This window comes from Bos mutus, chromosome 7 (assembly GCF_027580195.1).
Source record: "Bos mutus isolate GX-2022 chromosome 7, NWIPB_WYAK_1.1, whole genome shotgun sequence".
In the NCBI taxonomy this organism is placed as follows: Eukaryota; Metazoa; Chordata; class Mammalia; order Artiodactyla; family Bovidae; genus Bos; species Bos mutus.
Window position 1 is genome coordinate 81679401 of NC_091623.1, and position 15668 is coordinate 81695068.

At 36.3% G+C, this 15668-nt stretch overlaps 1 protein-coding gene across 1 annotated transcript; it reads left to right on the plus strand.

The window, feature by feature from the left end:
* Positions 1 to 8271: 8271 nt before the first annotated feature.
* Positions 8272 to 9201, plus strand: LOC102283330 (olfactory receptor 2T12). The gene has a single exon (XM_005903611.3). The coding sequence runs from the start codon at positions 8272 to 8274 to the stop codon at positions 9199 to 9201; it is 930 nt and encodes a 309-aa protein (XP_005903673.3).
* The last annotated feature ends 6467 nt before the right edge of the window (positions 9202 to 15668 follow it).

Genomic DNA, 15668 nt, shown 5'->3' on the forward strand with positions numbered 1-15668 from the left:
GATGTGAGAGTTGGACCATGAAGCAGGCTGATTGCTGAAGAGTTGATGCTTTCAAATTGTGGTGCTGGAGAAGACTCTTGAGAGTGACTTGGACAGCAAGGAGATCAAACTCATCCATCCTCATGGAAATCAATCCTGAATATTTATTGGAAAGACTGAAGCTAAAGCTGAAGCTCCAATACTTTGGACACCTGACAAGGAGAGTGGACTCAATTTAAAAGACCTTGATGCTGGGAAAGATTGAGGGCAGGAGAAGAGCATGACAGGGTGAAGTTTCATGACATCACTAACTCAATGGACATGAGCTTGAACAAACTCAGGGAGATAGTTAAGGACAGGAAAGTCTCATGTGCTACAGTTCATTGGGTCCCAAAGAGTCGGACACAATTTACAGACTGAACAACAGGAAGAATATAGCATACATATGTTCACATATTTCACAAAAATGTAAATGTATCTGCTCCCTCCTCTAAAGTAAAGGAGATAATACTCAAAGAATTAATGTCTTAATGTTGTTATTCAGTCACTAAGTTGTGTCTGACTCTTTGTGACCCTATGAACTGCAGCATGCTAGGCTTCCCTGTCCTTTAGTATCTCCTGGAGTTTGCTCAAACCCAAAGATGAATTCTTAGATTCAGGAATTCAAATATAGTCCAAGAAATTAAAGTGAAAGTAAATGAGACCAAGATACATTGAAGTGAAGCTGTGCTACATCAGTAGAAGAATAAACTCTTCAAACAACCAGAAACTAAAGACAGACATGATGTAGAATAAAAAATATATAGAAAGAATGAATATCAAAAATATGAACTATAGATACATTTTTAGATAAAATAAGTCATTAGATATTGAAAGTTTTAATAAACTCTTAAATAAGAGAAGTAAGGAAATAATATTTGTTATCATTACATTTATTCATATTTGTATTTCAATTTTCATCTAATCCAAAAGCAAAAAAAAGACAAATTTATAAAGGCTAGTATTCAATACATATTATTATTGAAGCACATTAATTTTAAAATTTAAAAATATAAAAAATAAATTTATAAAAATTATAAGATTTAAAATTCCCTAGATAAATTTTAATAACTATATTTAGAAAAATTTTAGAAAATTGATTTGAAAATGATGCAAACTAAATAAGAAAAAATGCAGTATACACAGATTTGATTTCAAACAGATTAAAGTTTTCAAGGAAAGCAATATCAGAACAAAATTTAGGCAATATTAGGGGACTATATCTCATGATCACAGAGAAGACACCAAACCAAGAAGCTCGAACACTTCAAAAAATAGAAATATAAAAGTATTATTATTAAAAAATTTTCTTTGTCAAAGGCATTTTAAAGAAGTGATAGGAAACTCATATTTATAATCTCACTAGCAATTACAAGGCTTGAGCCTCTTTTCTCTGCATCCTTGTTATTTTATTTATTTATTTATTGATGATAGCCCTTTTGAGAGGTGTTAGGGGACATCTTATTGTGGTTTTGATTTGCATTTCCCTGATAATTAGTGAATGCTGAACCCCTTTTTATGATGAGCCCATTAGCCATTTGTGTGTCTTCTTTGTAAAAATATCAATTTAGGTTTCTTTCCAGTATTATAATTGAGTTGTTTTTCTGCTGTTAAATTCACTAAGGTTCTTATATATTTCATATATTAACTCCTTATCAGATATATAGTTGGCAAATATTTTCTCCCACTGTGTACATTGCCTATTTTGTGATTGTTAATGTTGCTGTGATGGAGAAGGCAATGGCACCCCACTCCAGTACTCTTGCCTGGAAAATCCCATGGATGGAGGAGCCTGGTGGGCTGCAGTCCATGGGGTCTCTAAGAGTTGGACACGACTGAGCGACTTCACTCTCACTTTTCACTTTCCTGCCTTGGAGAAGGAAATGGCAACCCACTCCAGTGTTCTTGCCTGAAGAATCCCAGGGACTGGGGAGCCTGGCGGGCTGCCGTCTCTGGGGTCACACAGAATCTGACACAACTGAAGCGACTTAGCAGTGGCAGCAGCAGCATGTTGCTGTGAAGACATTTTAGTTTGATATGATACTACTTGCCTATTTTTGCTTTTGTTGCTTGAATTTTTGGTGCCATATCCAAAAAATCATTACTAACATAATGTCAAGGAAGTTTCTCCTAATATTTTCTTCTAGGAGTTAACAATTTCCTGTCTTATATTTCGGCCTTTACTCTATTTTTAGTTGATTTTTGTATAAGATGTAAAATAAGATTTCTACCTTATTATTTGGCATATGAGTATCCAGTTTTCACAATACATGTACTGAAGAAATGATCCTTTCCCACTTAATTTACATGGTGAAGTATTTCTGTTTTCAGTTAAGCTGGCTGATTTCTTGCATTACTGGACAGAAATTATTTGCATCTGTACTGGACACAAATACACATGTTCATACACAACTTCACAAATTCTTGGCCTTAAATATTTAGTAGTAAATAGTAAGTTAAACAGAGGCATTCACCTAGAGACTAAGCAATCTTTAAACAAACATCTTAAACAATGCTCCAGGATAATACAGAAATGACAGGCTCTTTTCCCTTTGCCTTATTTTCTATTATAGATAACTTTTCACAATGCTTGGTTCAATATCAACAGAAACACTACCTTAGAGATTTTTTTTTCCCCTGTTCAAAACAATCACAATGATGATAACAATAAACACTGATACGGCATTTACAATGGGCCAGATACCTCTCCAGGTAGTTTATAACTATTTGATTTAATCCTTCTAATAATGCTACCAAGTAAGCAATGTTACACATATTTCCTGGAAAAGAAAGGCAGGGCTTATTCATTACAGTAATGCAAGATTGTGAAATGGATAAGGAATAGACACAAGGATTTAAACACACACACAAAATTTGGAATTGATGAGTTTATGGAGCACTGACATCCAGTTCAGGATAGAGTCAAAAGGAAATATTTCTCAAAGTGTAATTAACAAGCCCTTCTGGTGATTCAGATATTCCCTAAATTCTGAGAATCACAAATTTAAAATGATTTAGAGATGAATCTTTCTACTCTGGTATCTCAGGACAGTGTTTTAAAAAGTATTAATATTGTTTGCATTCTTGTAGAGCTGTCTATTTTAGGCAATTAAATCACATGTGTTTGGTTCAAGGAGCAGAATTCCAGTTTTGCCTTGAACAATTTCTTGTATTTGCTGTTCCCAACAGTGTCACATTGCTTCATCTTACCACTCAGGATTCTTTTGCTTTAACGAAAACCTAGGAGGTAAATTAGTTCATTTCATCATCTACTCTGAAGAAACATTTATCTGTGTTCCCTTGCCATAGAAGATTTGCCTTTGCAAGTGCCATTGCTCAAGGGAAGATATTTTGTAGGTGTAGCATATTTTAAGCAGTCATATAGGACTGCTAAGTAAATATGGCACATAGCCAGGAGCAGAAAGCAGTATCCTCAACACTCATATGAGCAAACATTTGTAGCCAACCTATCAGAAAGATCGAGCATCAAATATGTATATATGCACATTTCATGGATTGTGACTCTTCTATAGAGGTGAGTCTAATTGGTTTGAAAATCATTTACTCATTTTTTAAGAAGTCATCTCAATTGATTCATATTTGCTATGTACTTGATGCTTTACATTTGAATTTTTAATTTCATAGTAATTTTGTAAAATTTCATCCACAAATGATAAAAAATAAAAGCCTCCCTATTGTCTACATGTAAGCTGTGGGCTGTGTCCACTCTGTGAGTTAAAAAGTCATTTTGAAATGGAAGTGAATGCAGTCAATTTATTGAGTTAATATTAAGGTAATTTTTCACTGAACAGTGGGACAGTTTAAAGGAAATAATCATAATATATCAATATCTTGTGACTATAAAGGTACTTTCTTTGTGAAGTGCAGGATGGCAGAAGAGAAAAGGAGTTTATAAAGGGCAACTCCCAGTAATTCATGACAATGATCTCTACCAGTGTTTACAAGTAAGTGTGGATAGGGGGAGACTATAATCAATTTGTGTAACAGCATCAGAAAGGGCATACTTTTGAGATTAATGGAGTTTCAAAATATTTTTCATATAAGAGGCACAAAGTAAGTATAAAACATTGGGGGGGCAAGATATTCTGTTACTTTAAAGAAAATTAAAGTCTTTTCTTTCTCTGAAGGATACATACATGTGCATCTAAAAAAAAGTATACAGCTTCCAATTAAAATAAATAAATTTATATTAAAATAAAATAAAATCAGAGGCCACAGTTTGTAGAAAAAAATAAATTAAATAAAACATTTTATTGTTAAAAAAAGTTTAAAAATAAGAGACTGAAAAAATAAATAAAAATATTTTTAAAAAAGTATACATCATCTATTTCTGGAGGAGTAATATTTCTATAATTTCTGGAAAAATATGTATAGTTTTAATTTTTTTAATTTTTTACCATATTTATTAATAACATGCTGGAATTAATTTTGTCCACAATTGACCTAATGAAGAAATACTTATAAGGGCATGTCCATAGTCATAATTTGCTGAGTTTATGTAGCCTTTTATTTAACAGCTAAACATTTCACATAGTAAGTAAATACATTGATATATTCATAATTACAAAAATTCTTCATTTAAACATACTTTGTATCATATTTAGGAAAAAAAAGATGAAGCTCCTTGTCTATATAACTGAAAAAATTATGTAATACATTTAAGCTGACATTTTTATTAAATTACCATATTGAATTTTGAGCAGTGTAATTTATTAAAACAATAAACAAATATAACAGATTTATTTACTTTTACTATTTTTTCATTTTAAAGAGTAATAGTTCTAAGTTTTATTCTTATTTAATTTAAACATATACATGTGTGCATGCACGTGTATGTGTGTCTCTCTGTCATTTCAGTTTTGCCTTTGAACGTCACCTTCAATTTGCCAGAGCATTCAGTCAATTTATCAAATCAATTTATCAAATCAACAGGAGATTTTCTAGCTCCTGTTTACGTAAAAATTTTTTTAAATGGCAGCAAATGATCTTGAATGATGAATTAAATTAAAATTTAAAATTTTGTCTGAGTCTGCAAAATGACTTGGGAAATTATTTCAAAAATCTGTCATGTACAAAATGTCTTCTTTTAATTATCTGAGTAATCTATTTAGGAGGTTTATAATTTTAAGCCTAAGTAAACAAACCAAACAAGATTGACTGACCTATCACATATGTAGAAAATGACAGAATGAATCTTAAACCAGGACTTCTGTATTCCAGGTCTCATCCAAGTGTAACTTAAATTTATAATGAAGGCAGACGGAGTCTGAATTCAAGGTTCATGGCAAAAATAGGAGAAAGATATTTTAAATAGTATATACAACAAGGGTGGAGAAGGCAATGGCACCCCACTCCAAGCCTGATAGGCTGCAGTCCACGGGGTCGCTAAGAGTCGGACACGACTGAGCGACTTCACTTTCACTTTTCATTTTCATGCATTGGAGGAGGAAATGGCAACCCACTCCAGTGTTCTTGCCTGGAGAATCCCAGGGACGGGGGAGCCTGGTGGGCTGCCGTCCATGGGGTCACACAGAGTCGGACACGACTGAAGCGACTTAGCAGCAGCAGCATACCACAAAGGACTGCGTATACTAGATAGGGGTTATTTGGACTCACAAAGTTTAACAATGCCTTGATTGGGTAAAGTAGAATACCTATTTTTCTGGTATCTGATGCTTAAACAAGACTCCAAAAGATACTGGTGTTAATATGTGTTTTATGTCTATTCAAATGTGAATGTTCTTGTGGTTCAAATAGTGATTTAATAAGCCATTAGCACTACTTTTCTGCAGGTGTTTTAAAGAGACTGCTAGCAGCAGCAGTGTGTATGCTGTCATGATTTCTCTGCAAGAGGTGGGCTATGATGGCCATATAATTTTTATAGAATTAAGATATTCACAAAATCAAACTCTTTAGAACAGAAAGCATCATCACTACCTCTCTCTGTAATAATCAATAATGAGAAATTCTAGACAACAGGCTTAGAAATCATTACATCTCTAAAGATTTGGTGACGTTTTCTTCACCATATCAGAAATAAAGTCTGCAAACCTTCAGTTCAGTTCAGTTCAGTCGCCCCCTGCCCATCACCAACTCCCAGAGCTTGCTCAAACTCATGTCCATTGAGTCAGTGATGCCATTCAACCATTTCATCCTCTGTTATCCCCTTATCCTCCCACCTTCAATCTTTCCCAGCATCAGGGTCTTTTCAAATGAGTCAGTTCTTCACATCAGGTGGCCAAAGTATTGGAGTTTCAGCTTCAGTATCAGTTCTTCCAATGAATATTCAGGACTGATTACCTTTAGGATGGACTGGTTGGATCTCCTTGCTGTCCAAGGAACTCTCAATAGTATTCTCCAACACCACAGTTCAAAAGCATCAATTCTTTGGCACTCAGCTTGCTTTATAGTCCAACTCTTACATCCGTACATGACTACGGGAAAAACTATAGCTTTGACTTGGTGAACCTTTGTTGGCAAAGTGATGTCTCTGCTTTTTAATATGCTGTCTAGGTTGGTCATAACTTTTCTTCCAAGGTGTCTTTTAATTTCATGGCTGCAGTCACCATCTGCAGTGATTTTGGAGCCCCCCAAAAATGAAATCTGTCACTATTTCTACTGTTTCCCCATCTATTTGCCATGAAGTGATGGGACTAGATGCCATGATCTGCAAATGTTACATTTATTTTTTTTTAAAAAATGGCACATTTGTGCATTTTTTTTCTGCTAATAACAAGGGATTTTTGGTTCCTTGCAGCTATATACTCTTCTGCTCTTTATAAATTTACATTTTTTTTCTTAGTATCAACTTTAAAAATGGTAAACACTAAAAAAATTCTTACTTGTACTCTATTATAATGGCTTTCAACCTGTAAATCCTTTCTAATGAAGTTGTACTCATTTATCTCAGTCATTTCGGTTTTGTCTTCCCTGGTGGCTCAGATGGTAAAGAATCCACCTGAAATGCAGGAGACCTGAGTTCAATCCCTGGGTTGGGAAGATCCCCTGGAGAAGGGCACGGCAACCCACTCCAGTATTTCTGCCTGGAGAATCCCCATGAACAGAGGTACTGGCAGGCTACAGTCCATGGGGTCTCAAAGAGTCAGACTGACTGAATGACTAAGCACACACAGCACACGAAAATGGTTCTTTTTTGTTGAATATTAAAAACTATGTTTAAAGACAAGCAACATATTTGAATTTAGGTATTTTTAAAATAAAGTGTTTTTTCTTCCAAAGTATCTTTACATTTTGTTAATAATTACACTTCATGGTAATGAAGTTGCTTTAAAATTGCTTCTTTGTCCTTTTAGTAATGTTACTTCTCATTATAATTATTGGTATTTCCTCTGAGCATTTATTAACATGAAAGATCTTTCATGCTTCCCTGTCATATTCACCTGATGATTTGAAGTCTCTGTGACAGTATACTTTGCAGTGAAATGGTGTTTAGGCCTTGTCACCAAGCCTTAGTAAGCTGGAGAAATAAGTTTGTGAGAATAAGTGTTGTGGGAAGACATTGAAGATTTCAGAGGACAGAGTAATGAACTAGAATATCTGCATTTTAAAATCATGTAAATAGAAATAGTGATTCAGTGAGAAAAAGAAAAAAAAGGACATTTTCATCAATTACTGAGGATATTATCTCCCTTCAATGCAGAAATTTTGTTTCACTTATATTAATCCGTTCCATTTCATGGTCCTAGGAACTATAATTTCTTGTTATATATTAAAAAAACTAGATCGAATATGTTACAATTTCCAACATTTAGAAAAAATTACCTGTCATTAAAAAAATATAGATGACAAATTTCTAAATGAGTGTTTATTTCCTCAATAAGTTAATTTGGTTTCATTACACATATTAAGAGCATAAAATAACAATACAAAATGTATAGTCAAAGTAACTATTTACAATTATTTAATCCTTCACATTGTTTTCTGCTTTTGGTCTATTTTAATCTATCATCTCAATTAGTTAATACAGTATTCTCTGAATCATATAGCTTGACCTTACTTAAAATATTAACATTTATTAACATTCCCCTATAGAGAAGTGGATGATAGGTCAAGAAGACTCACTATAAACAGGAAGTAAGGCTTTGAATCAGGTCCTTGGATCCCATATCCACTACATACCCAGAAGTTATGAAGTTGAACCGTGATTTTTGGATAATAAAAGCCCTTACCTTTTCTTTTTTTTCATTTCCAGTGTCATATCCAGCAGAAATCATGGAGAAGAGAAATACAACCTTAGACTTTATTCTCCTAGGAATCTTTAAGCACACAAGATCCCACCTCTTTCTATTTATGATGGTGCTGACAATGGCCATTGCTTCCTTGATGGCCAATGCCCTCATGCTTCTCTTGATTCTCCTGGACCCCCGACTCCACAGGCCCATGTACTTCCTACTGAGCCAACTCTCCCTCATGGACCTGATGTTGGTTTCCTCCATCGTGCCCAAAATGGCTGCTGACTACTTGACATGGAACAAATCCATCTCTCCTGCTGGCTGTGGGTTGCAGATTTTTGTCTCACTCACGCTTGGTGGTGCAGAGAGTTTCCTCCTAGCCACCATGTCCTATGACCGTTATGTAGCTGTTTGCCACCCATTGAGATACCCTGTACTCCTGAACTGGCGATTATGTATTCAAATGACTTTGGGCTCTTGGTTCCTGGGGGCAGCTGATGGGCTCATGCAAGCAGCCACTACACTGAGCTTCCCATTTTGCAGTGCTCATGAGATCGATCATTTCTTCTGTGAGGCCCCCATGTTGGTGCGTTTGGCTTGTGCTGACACATCAGTCTTTGAAAATGCCATGTACGCTTGCTGTGTATTAATGCTCCTAATTCCCTTTTCCTTCATTCTGACTTCCTATAGCCTTATTCTCTCTGCTGTTCTCCATTTGCGTTCTCAAGAAGCCTTCAAGAAGGCTTTTGCCACCTGTTCCTCCCATTTAGCTGTGGTGGCACTCTTTTATGGACCTGCCATTTTTATCTACATGAGACCCAAATCCTATAGGTCAGCTAACCATAATAAGGTTGTGTCAGCATTCTATACTATCTTTACTCCTGTGCTGAACCCCCTCATCTACAGTTGGAGGAACAGCGAGGTCAGAGAAGCCTTGAAAAGGTGGCTGGGAAAATGTACAGACTTCTAATGCCAGCAAACTTAGTCCCAGTATTTAATATTACCCATTGTCAAATTATTGAGGTTATTAGCATTTTAATCATATTATAGCTATCTCTTCTTTAGTAATGCTTGAAAAGAAAATTAAATTCAGGTATAATAGGGAGTTGTTAAGAATTGTCAGTCTACCGTGTGTGTGTGTGCATGCGCGCATGCACGTGCACACTCACTCAGTCCCTCAGTACAGTCTGACTCTTTGTGACCCCATAGACCGCAGCCTGCCAGGCTCCTCTGTCCATGGGATTTTATAAGCAAGAATACTGGCCCATATCAAGATATAATGTTTCTTGAGCTTTTACTATTTGCTATACCCATGCTAAGCAGCAAGAGTTCTGGAGTGGGTTGCCACTACCTTCTCCTGAGGATCGAATTCACCTCTCCTGCATCTCATGCACAGATAGGCAGATTCCCTTACCTCAGAAGCCTGAAATTATTTTGCATCCTATAACAACCATGTGATATAAGTATTTTGACTCCCATTTTCTAAATAAACAGGAAGTTAGAAAGTTAAATATTATCGCCAATAACAAACAGTGAAAATGTTAAAAATGGGACTGATATTTTACTTCTTTCTAGTAATTTATTCTTAATATTATGTTTTCTATGTCTTTGTTCTGTGCATTTCTAATAATTAAATATAGAGATCAAAGAAAGATAAGAACACTGCTATTTAGCTATAATTTAAAATGAAAGCCCATGGCACAGGAGAAAGTGTGTAATTGAAATGTTAAATTGTCACAATATTGTTTTTTATTTCTCTGCAGACTGTATTATTTGGTATTCGAAGGCAGTCTTTTCAATTCATGCAACTTTTCATTTAAGTAATCCATACCTTTCCCCAGGATCTAATTGTAACTGCAATGAATAATATGTTTTAATGCAAACCACAAATAAAATCTTATTTTTGAAACTGATTTTGTCCATAATATTTAAAGGGTATATTGATTTATGATGGACATGGGTCCATGGATATTACCTGAGATACATAAATATACTCAATCTTAATAAACCACCTGATGATAATGAGTTTTCAAATGTGAGTAAGAATTAGCTATTTCTTTTTTAAAAGTTATCACAGACACTTGATCTCTACAAATGTGCAGATCACTAGGACTATTTCTTATACAAAATACAGGTCACTCCTTAAGGGTTGGGAAAGAGTACTATTTATTTGTTAAAGACACATTCTAGGCAGATACAACAGAACATTTGGTCATCAAAGTCAAACGCCCATCAGAAACTGCATAAATTGGCCTATGCAATCACAGATGACACCACTCTTATGGCAGAAAGCGAAGAAGAACTAAAGAGCCTCTTGATGAAAGCAAAAGAAGAGGGTGAAAAAGAGGCTTAAAATTCAACATTCAGAAAACTAAGATCATGGCATCTGGTCCCATCACTTCACAGCAAATGGATGAGGAAACAATGGAAACAGTGAGAGACTTTATTTTTTAGGCTCCAAAATCACTGCAGATGGTGACTGCAGTCATGAAATTAAAAGACCCTCGTTCCTTGGAAGAAAAGCTATGACCAACCTAGACAGCATATTAAAAAACAGAGACATTACTTTGCCAACAAAGGTCCATCTAGTCAAAGCTATGGTTTTTAAAGTAGTCATGTATGGATGTGAGAGTTGGACCATAAGAAGGCTGAGTGCAGAAGAATTCATGCTTTTGAACTGTGGTGCTGGAGAAGACCCTTGAGAGTCTCTCAGATTGGAAGGAGAGCAAACTGGCCAATCCTCAAGGGACTCAGTCCTGAATATTCACTGGAAGTCCTGACGTTGAAGCCGAAGCTCCAATACTTTGGCCATCTGATGCAAAGAGCCGACTCAGTGGAAAAGACCCTGACACTGGATAAGATTGAAGGCAGGAGGAAAAGGGGATGACAGAGGATGAGATGGTTGGATGGCATCACTGACTCAATGGACATGAGTTTAAGCAAGCTCCCAGAGATAGTGAAGCACAAAGAAGACTGCAGGCATGCTGCAGTCCATGCGGTTGCAAAGAGTCAGACACGACAGAGTGACTGAATAAAAGATCTGAACAAAATGTAGTTAAATATGAAATCAATAATTAAAAAAATAATTTCAAAATAGTTTTCAAAGTTATACAATGTGCACCTCTTTATTGTTTTGATTACTTTGGGGATTTCCTACTCTTAATTCTTTAATAAAATTTTCACAAAAAATTCCAAAAGTTGCACTGGTATGTTTTTCATATATGTCTAGAAATAAAGTAGTACCAGATAGAGGCAATATATCAAAAGTATGAATAATAAGAGAATGTTAATTGGAGAGTGAACTCCCAACCTGATCTCACTAAAAGAGATCAGTCCTGGGTGTTCTTTTGAAGGACTGATGCTAAAGCTGAAACTCCAATACATCATCATTAAGTCATTTATTTACAGTTGATATAGATTTTAATTAATTTTATTAAATACAAATTCACAAGTAAATTTTGATGAATTTTACATATGTTTATGCCAGTGTAACCACAATAAATATTAAGGTTTAGAATATTTCTAGTATCCTTGAAGTCTTCCTTTTGCTATCTTCCAGTCAATAACTCCAGAAATCCTTACTTAAAATATCAGTGTTAATTATGCCATATTTTGTTTCCTCAGTACTATGAACATTTATTTATAGTTTTATATTCCTATTAAATACTATGTTTTATTTATTGTGGAATATTAATATTATAACATTTATTAATTCATCTCATGAATACTTGAATTGTTTCCAGTTTTGGGCTACTGTAAATTAAACTGCTGCAGACATTTCTGTATTACCAATTAATAAACTCAGCTTTCATTTCTGTTTAGACAACAGTGGAATTATTAGTTCATTAGTTATAATAATATTGATCAGTACTTGATAATGTTAAATTTTACTAAGATTTTTACGTGAACTTATATTCTATTGGCAAAGCTCACTTATAAACTGAGAATGCTGGTTGTTTTACATTATTGTAAGTCCTTTTAATTTTAGCCACTGAAATACTTAGTTTCCCATTGTAGTTTTTTAACATTTATTATTTATTTATTTGGCACTGGTTTGTGTGTCTGCCCTCTGATGCCTCTCGCAACACCTTCCATCTTACCTGGGTTTCTCTTACCTTGGACGTGGGGTATCAATTCACAGCTGGTCTAGAAAAGCGTGGCCGCTGCTCCTTACCTTGGACTAAGGGTATCTCCTCACAGTCACCGCTCCTGACCTTGAATGTGGAGTAGCTCCTCTCTGCCCTCCTGCGCCAGTGCAGCCACCTCTCCTTGGACATGGGGTTGCTCCTCTTGGCCAGGCTTCAGCAATATATGAACTTCCAGATGTTCAAGCTGGTTTCAGAAAAGGCAGAGGAACCAGAGATCAAATTGCCAACATCCACTGGATCATCTAAAAAGCAAGAGAGTTCCAGATAAACATCTATTCCTGCTTTATTGATTATGCCAAAGCCTTTGGCTGTGTGGATCACAATAAACTGTGGAAAATTCTGGAAGAGATGGGAATACCAGACCACCTGACCTGCCTCTTGAGAAACCTATATGCAGGTCAGGAAGCAACAGTTAGAACTGGACATGGAACAACAGACTGGTTCCAAATAGGAAAAGGAGTATGTCAAGGCTGTATATTGTCACCCTGCTTATTTAACTTCTATGCAGAGTACATCATGAGAAATGCTGGGCTGGAACAAGCACAAACTGGAATCAAGATTGCAGAGAGAAATATCAATAAGCTCAGATAAGCAGATGACACCACCCTTATGGCAGAAAGTGAAGAGGAACTAAAAAGCCTCTTGATGAAAGTGAAAGAGGAGAGTGAAAAATTTGGCTTAAAGCTCAACATTCAGAAAACGAAGACCATGGCATCTGGTCCCATCACTTCATGGGAAATAAATGGGGAAACAGTGGAAACAATGTCAGACTTTATTTTGGGGGGCTCCAAAATCATTGCAAATGGTGACTGCAGCCATGAAATTAAAAGACACTTACTCCTTGAAGAAAAGCTATGACCAACCTAGATAGCATATTAAAAAGCAGAGACATTATTTTGCCAACCAAGGTCCGTCTAGTCAAGGCTATGGTTTTTCCAGTGGTCATGTATGGATGTGAGAGTTGGACTGTGAAGAAGGCTGAGTGCTGAAGAATTGATGCTTTTGAACTGTGGTGTTGGAGAAGACTCTTGAGAGTCCCTTGGACTGCAAGGAGATCCAGCCAGTCCATTCTGAAGGAGATCAGCCCTGGGATTTCTTTGGAAGGACTGATGCTAAAGCTGAAACTCCAATACTTTGGCCACCTCATGCGAAGAGTTGACTCACTGGAAAAGACTCTGATGCTGGGAGGGATTAGGGGCAGGAGGAGAAGGGGATGACAGAGGATGGGATGGCTGGATGGCATCACCGACTAGATGGACATGAGTTTGGGTGAACTCTGGGAGTTGGTGATGGACAGGGAGGCTGGCATGCTGTGATTTATAGGGTCGCAAAGAGTCAGACACAACTGAGCGACTGGACTTGGCACTGGGTCTTAGTTGCCTCATTTCATTGTAATGAGCAAGCTCTCTAGCTGTGGTTGTTGTTCAGTCTCTCAGTCCTGTCTAACTCTCTGACCCCATGGACTGCAGAATGCCAGGTTTGCCTGTCCCTCACTATCTCTCAGAGCTTGCTTAAACTCGTGTCCATTGAGTCAGTGATGCCATCTGACCATCTCATTCTCTGTTGTCCCCTTCTCCTCCTGCCTTCAAACTTTCCCAGAGTCAGGGTCTTTTTCAAATGAGTCGGCTCTTTGCGTTAGGTGGCCAAAGAATTGGAACTTCACCTTCAGCATTTGTCCATCCAGTGATATTCAGGATTGATTTCCTTTAGGATTGACTGGGTTGGTCTCCTTGCAATCCAAGAGATTTTCTCTTTTTTTTTTTAAGTATATGTGTAATTTATTTATTGAAGTATAGTTGATTTACACTGTTCCATGTGTACAGCAAAGTGATTCAGTTATACATATATATATATTATTTTCAGATTTTTCCTATTATATGTTATTATAGATATTGAATATAGTTCTCTGTGCTATTCAATGGGTCCTTAGTTTTTTATGTATTTTAAGAGATTCCCAAGAGTCTTCTCTAACACCACAGTGTGAAAGTGTCAGTTCTTCAATGATAAGCCACTGTTATGGTTCAACTCTCACATCCATACATGACTACTGAAAAAATCATAGCTTTGACTAGACGGACATTTGTCTGCAAAGTATGTCCATATTATGTAATACTTTGCCTAGGATTGTCATAGCTTTTCTTCCAAGGAGCAAGCATCTTTTAATTTCATAGCTGCACTCATCATTTGCAGTGATTTTGGAGCTCAAGAAAATAAAGTTGACACTTTATTATCTGTCGCTGTTTCCATTGTTTCCCCATCTATATGCCATTTAGTGATGGGACCAGATGCCATGATCTTAGTTTTTTGAATGTTGAATTTTAAGTAAGCTTTTTTCACTCTCCTTTTTCACCTTTATCAAGAGGCTCTTAGTTCTTCTTCGCTTTCCGCCATAAGGGTGGTGTCATCAGTGTATCTGAGGTTACTAATATTTCTCCCAGCAATTTTGATTCCAGTTTGTGTTGCATCCAGCCCAGAATTTTGCACAATGTACTCTACATATATATTGAGTTCCGCTCAACAAACCAGAGTTTCCCAAAAACGCGATATGGCAAAAGAATGAGAAAGACACAAGAATTGAAAGCGAGGATTAGGTAACCAACACTGCTCTGAGGTGAAGGTGCCCAACTGATCAAATCAGCTTTATTATATGTTTTCAGGCAGGGGAGTACGCCCAAGGGAGACATGCTCTTAGAAGCATATGGAACCATATGGCTATTAAAGATAAGCTGGGAAAGTAACATAAAGATTAGCTAAGAAAGATTTACTTTCAACGAATGATTTAGGTTGCTGTCTAAATAACAAAGCTCCAGGTATGAAAAACATTTGACTCAGAGACGTCAGGTCATGGAACAGTCTGATGATGGCTTTCCACCTCCAGGCACACATCCTGCTTTCAAGAGGATGTGAACAGTTTTTCTGTTCCCTCTGGACTTATCCAAGAGTCATATGTCTTGAGGTATCTGGTCAGCAAGATTGATAATGCTTTCACATGCCTTTCATGGAGTCTGCTTTTTCTCTGTTGTACTTGCTTCCTATACATAGAAGTTAAATAAGCAAGTTATATAGCTTGATGTACTCCTTTCCCAATTTGGAACCAATTTGTCATTCTATGTCCAGTTCTAACTGTTGCTTCTTGACCTGAATATGGATTTTTCAGGAGGCAGGTAACGTGGTCTGTTATTCCCATATCTTGAAGAATTTCACACAGTTTGTTGTGATCTACACAGTCAAAGGCTTTAGCATAATCAATAAAGCAAAAGTACATGTTTTTCTGGTATTCTCTTGCTTT

Coding starts and splice junctions, on each gene's coding strand:
- LOC102283330 (XM_005903611.3), top strand. CDS start 8,272: ATGGAGAAGAGAAATACAACCTTAGACTTTATTCTCCTAGGAATCTTT.